The sequence below is a fragment of the Lytechinus variegatus genome, chromosome 7, assembly GCF_018143015.1.
Source record: "Lytechinus variegatus isolate NC3 chromosome 7, Lvar_3.0, whole genome shotgun sequence".
In the NCBI taxonomy this organism is placed as follows: Eukaryota; Metazoa; Echinodermata; class Echinoidea; order Temnopleuroida; family Toxopneustidae; genus Lytechinus; species Lytechinus variegatus.
This window is the reverse complement of record NC_054746.1, coordinates 29,487,554-29,493,262: the sequence shown is the minus strand read 5'-3', so window position 1 is coordinate 29,493,262 and position 5,709 is coordinate 29,487,554. Positions and strand designations below refer to the sequence as shown.

General features: G+C 41.0%; 1 protein-coding gene across 1 annotated transcript; it reads right to left on the bottom strand.

Moving 5' to 3' along the window:
* Positions 1 to 1,721: 1,721 nt before the first annotated feature.
* LOC121418941 (probable E3 ubiquitin-protein ligase IRF2BPL) lies at positions 1,722 to 5,478 on the bottom strand. Its single transcript, XM_041613171.1, has one exon. It carries the CDS (start codon positions 5,095 to 5,097, stop codon positions 3,121 to 3,123), a length of 1,977 nt encoding a protein of 658 aa, XP_041469105.1. The 5' UTR covers positions 5,098 to 5,478; the 3' UTR covers positions 1,722 to 3,120.
* Positions 5,479 to 5,709: the final 231 nt, after the last annotated feature.

The following is a 5,709-nucleotide window of genomic DNA, read 5'->3' as shown; positions in this document are numbered from 1 at the left end:
AGAAATCTGTTAATTTTGGGGGGTTCAATCTTGTATGCTATTTTCTGCAACCGGTTCTACAAGTATAGGATTCTGTGATTTTCTGTCCCGCCAAACGAAAATGAAAGATATTACGATTTCTCCCTGTCTCGTATTCCTTGCACTTTCCCCCTCACTCAAGATTATTTTCTTCCAACATAATTCCACTCTCTCCACTCAATTTCTATTTTCCATGGCATTTTTTTTGTACTCCCTTTTCGCCATCACACCCTTACTATTTTTCTTTTTTAGACTCTCAAACCCATTCTACCTCTTTGCCACACCCCCCCCCCCCCTCTTTCTCCCTCCTCACATGTGCCGCTGAACCACTTTTTCTGTGCACGCTTGGTCAGCCCCCCCCCTTCAAAACCGTCCCGCGACCCCTGCTTCTCATCTTCTACCCCTCCATCGAAACCGTGTCAAATTTCCTCTCTCATACATCATGAATATCTTTCAAACTTCTAACGACACAGTGAACAACACCATATGCTTCCTCAAAACATTGGATCCAAAATATCAAATCTAGGTCGATTCGATTCTGTATATCAGCCAAAGTAATGACGTCAGTTTTAAACAGACAGTTGGCAATTACTCATTTGACAACTTCGCAGAAATGACTACTCAATGATGTAAGGACAGTGTTGGCAAACGAGCAAGCAAATTTGTCTTTATCAGCTTTAGTTTAAAGCTTTACACTGCCCAAAATGTTCAATAATGAAAATAAGTTGAAAGGAAAATTTGTTGTCTTTTTCAACGGAATTCAATTATTATTTTAAATTTTCTATTCTTCAGTGTGTGCGGTGTTCTCTCACTTTAAACTAACTTTATTAAAAAAAAAACACCGTCCGCATTCGATTTCGTCTAAAAATCAATAACAGAATGAGAATACAGAAATATACGGTATTTTTCTCGTTTCGTGTTTCCACACGTGCTATACTGTAAATTGAACCTATCAATAATACCGTACGATATTCTCTTACCCGTCTTATATGAACTATATATATATCCTGTTTAGAGTTACTACACGTGCAGGATTGTAAATTGGATCGGGATATATCGCATTTTCGCCCCTTATTGAATGCTGACGAGGAAGGTTGGTGCGGACTACGAAATAACATGTGGCCCTCTAGAGCACGTGTCGTAGAGATTAGTTTCCTCAAGCACGTTACTATTTCCGAATAGCACACTGTTGTGCGTCATATCATATGTCGTTTTGATAAAGAGGAACTTGTGGATAACAGATAAATGGGGAAAAAGAAATCACAAATGTGACACAAACAAAACATTAGGAGAAGAATGGAATGCACTACTACTGATAGGGGGCCTAAGTAAAGCGAAAACAAATTGAAGGGTAGTGCAAAATTGTTTTAATGCAATGAATCATAGAATTGTCTTTCCTTTTTTGTGGAAAACATAGTGTCGGGTTTATATTTTCTAACCGAGTTATTCTTGTTTGATATTACAAAATACAAATTTAATTGGGTTCTCACGGTCGACACAAACGTCAACAGTGACTAATGGTCTTTGAACTCTATAACTCTTATGCTCTAGCAGTTCTTAGTGAAAGACTGAACTCACTGTTGAGAGTCGACATAAACTCGTATACGTCACAATACACACAGCATCCAGTTCCCACATTTTCGTGACTTGTATAGTAAAAACCACCATACCTGAATGACATGAAATACGATTCACGAATGATATTCTCATTTCCATTCTCGTTGTTTAATTATCAACATGATAATATACGGAGTGTACGTTTACATTCAATACAAAAGTCAGACATGTTCTACGGACTTTTCGATTAACAATGCACATTAACCCGGGGACAAAAAGCACAATACGGGACAGATATATTCAAGACAAACATATTTTGCAATATTTCAAAAACATTACAGTCAATGAGGGTTTTATTTTTTTAAAGATATAACCTTTGAAAATGAAATGATTACTTATTTTCATGATTCAAAATTCAAATATAATTTTATGAAAAATTATAATTGCAGAGCCATCAATCATACGAATGCGTGTTTGAAAAAAACAATTACAATAACATAACTTTTTTTCAAAACACATTAATATCTTCTTTGAGAGCTTGACATCTATACCATTTTCATGTATTGTATCATAAAATAAATTTGGCATAATATTGAATAAGAGTTCCCAAGTGGGAAACCGTTTCGTGAGAATAACTGCCGAAAGTGTACAGTAGTTCAATGGTTGAGAAATGTAAATGAGGGATAAATTACAATACTACATGAGGGGGAAAAGGTTCCCGAATTACGAAAGCACCCCCCCCCAAAAAAAAAAAAATACTAGCGAGATAAAATAATGCCAAATTTACATGAGATATTGCAGTAACACGATTCTCTCCAGTATCAAGTATTAAGTCAATAACCATTTCTCATAACTGGTGCAAATTTCTAAAGATGTGTTATTGATAGTGTTTCAATATTAAGAAATAAAAGCGCATTAGCAGACGATATATCTCATATCCTACACACAGAGTCATAATAGAAATACATTTATTCAAATACTTAAAGTAGTCTTGTGCTGAGAGAAAAAAGGTTTATCACTTGTGTTTCACCACTTGTTTTTCGAAACGAAAAGTGTCAATAAACTGTGTAACAAAAATAAAATCGTTTGCTTTTTACATGTGCTCTGTTTGACGATACAAAAATCAATTGCGATTTCGATGTCTTTCCACGTCTCTACGGTATTCAAATCAACCAAAAAAACAACAACAACTAAACAATGGAGGGGGAAAAAGAATTGAAATATTTTGCAAGGTGATAGATTTTTCTTTTTTAACAGACTCTGACCATTGTGATAATACTAATAGAGCTTATATCGACATTACCACAAAAATATATGCTATGTACATGTACAGCTGCATTTACAAGAAAATATACATAAACACGTGATACTGTCCAGCAGTGACGTCATGGCAGTTTAAAGTGCTTAAAAGTGGTATCACCAATTTTCAACATATGATGCACTATATACAATCAAAACATGAGATTCTAAAAGAAAATTATTCAAAAGAATAAAAAAAAGCATATTCTCATTCTGTTCTAAAACGTTTAGAATATTCTTGCAAGTCTACGAATCTCGTTCTTTCTTAACTTTCACTTCTTCTCCGAGAATGGTAAGGATTTCTCCCTGCATAAAGGCCCATGGAGTATTGGTACCGGCTAACGGACATTTGGCTCCACTAGGACAGTATACTTCTGACCCAGATCCCTGCTTTTTTATACTGTCCCTTGAGCAGGGGAAACAGAATTTGTGGTTGCTAACGGACGGACACTGGACAAAATGTGTGTCTTCAAGACGCTCATGGCAAAGAGTACATTTGAGGATGTTAATCATGTGCATAGAAGAGTCAGGTAGATTGGAGGTGTTCGAGGTCACACTAGCCTCTTGGCCATGAGGAACAGTAGCCTGTGACAACTCTTTACTGCGATACATAGCTCTTCTCTGTGCAGTGGTTGGAGAGTGGGGGCTACGTTGTGACTTCTCACTGGATCCTGACGCTGGGTTGCTGGGTGGCCGCATGGAGGTTGATCCAGAATCACTCTTGTTGGTTGGCGACGTTGGTGTGCCCAAATTGTCAGTTACAGACATAAGAGCCGCCATGGGGGACGGACCGCCGTGGGATGAGCTACCATCAGGAGGTGTTCCAGCTGAGGCAGGGTTACTCATGGGAGACGTAGCAGTGCTCGGTGGGCGAGAGCCACTAAACCCACCTGCTGACATGGTTAGTTTTAGAGCTTCAGCCTGGGTCTGCATCCACTGCTGTCGCTGTTGTTGCTCCTCAGTTAGCTTCCCTTGATCACCTTCTGGAGGTTCAGGTGATGATTTCAATTTCTTGTTCTTGTGAGTAAATGAGCGTGAGGCATGGGTTGATGTCATGATAGGTAAAACTGGACAACTGGCATCAATGTAAGGTTGCGGCAAACTTTCTACGCTCACCATATCCTTGAAATAACGAACAGATTCGGGAAGCAAATCACTCAATGGTCGCCAGTCATTAGAACCATGCTTTTTCTCATATTCAAGATACTTATAACCAGAAGAGAGGCTCTTACCGATATCTTTGACACAGTCCTGATACATCTGTTTGGCAACGCCTGATGCACTTGGGTATACCTGTCCTGAGCCACTGGGATATTCAATGTATATTTTGACTTCATAGTCTAATCCAGGGCGATACACAGCATCAAATGCAAAGACGCGACCTCGTAACGAATGATCCTTTTTAAATCTTACTTCAAAAGGTGTACACGTTGACAGAGTGGCCAAGGTTTGCCGAACAGTACTCGGCTTCTGTCCATAGGGATCGTCAACCACAGGTGTTACACGGCGTTCAGTATCAGAGTGTGAGGATGCTGAACTTTCTTTATCCTCTCTATCGCGATCTGCGAGGCTCCTTTTAGTTCCGCTACCAGGTGTGGTTGTTGGTGGTGCAGTCTTCCCTGTTGCAGAAGGTGCTACCGTATGTCTTGGGGTAAACACTGAACTTGAAACGGGTGGTGCGTTGAGGTGGTGGAGGAGGTTGGGTGCCATGTGAGGTGCGGATACTGGTGTAAGCGAACCCCGACACAGCAGTTTTCCGTCCGCAGAGGAATCTTCACCGGATGGAAATCCAAACTTTGGGGCTGTGGAGAAATCATGAATACTTCGGGCTCGGCTGGGTTCGTGAGTGACGAATCTCTCACCATGTATTTGTGTAGTTACGGAGCCAGGTGGATTCCGTGGCGAAGGTTCAACGTGATTTACATTTGTACTCTCCAGTGCAGAAGGTCGGGGTGGTACACTCACAGATTGAGGAGGCATCAATGGTATCTGTCCTGGCTTGTGTCCCTGGTAAGATTTTGTATCCTGGAAACTGTGTGCTCTCTTCATTTGCCGAGCCCCTTCTATCACACTTTCGATGCGATCCGCACCCTCGTAATTCACACATCCACGACAAACGGGCTCGGAAAAATCGTGCAGCAAAGCCCATGGTGCCCGAGGTAGATCACACAGGTAACAATGCTGTCGATGCATGGCGAGATGGGATTGTTGAGAGAGCAACATGTAGCAAAATAATATTTTACTCCACGATAAAGTGTCTAAATAATCACATGTAGAAAGCAGTAGAGGAGAAAAGTGTCACTCATCCAGTTCACAGACAACCCACAACTACAAAGTTTTAGAATTTCAGCGGAGCTCTGCATGTAACATGACTTCACTCCGTCGAGGCAAAACAAATTCTCACGCTTGTCAAAGTTCGCGGCAGTATTATGAACGAAATGTATGCGTCGTCTGCTGCTCGCTCTGAATCTGGCTGGCACGTTTGTTCGTGAAGCAGTCACCGCTCCGAGCAAACACACAGGACTCAACCACCCTACACTGCACATGCGCACTATCCGTGTATGCTTGGCATGACATTTCAAGCATACTGATGACGTATGGGAGTGGAATGTACAATCATAGTACCCACACGCACTGGCAGAGCGGTGCCCGGGGAAAATAATCCCAGGCTGATTCATTAGCAACAGGAAGCGCCAAGACTGGGGCCTCAACGCTGCCGTGCTATTATTAAATATGTTTTGGAGCGTGGGCGACATCGCGGGTTTGAAAGACAGTCATTTTCTCCAGGCTAGCTCTGTATTTCTGCTAAATTCAAGTTCTTGCTCACTTCTCAGG

Excerpts from the sequence above, each read along its gene's own strand:
- LOC121418941 (XM_041613171.1), bottom strand. The coding sequence starts at position 5,097 with ATGTTGCTCTCTCAACAATCCCATCTCGCCATGCATCGACAGCATTGT.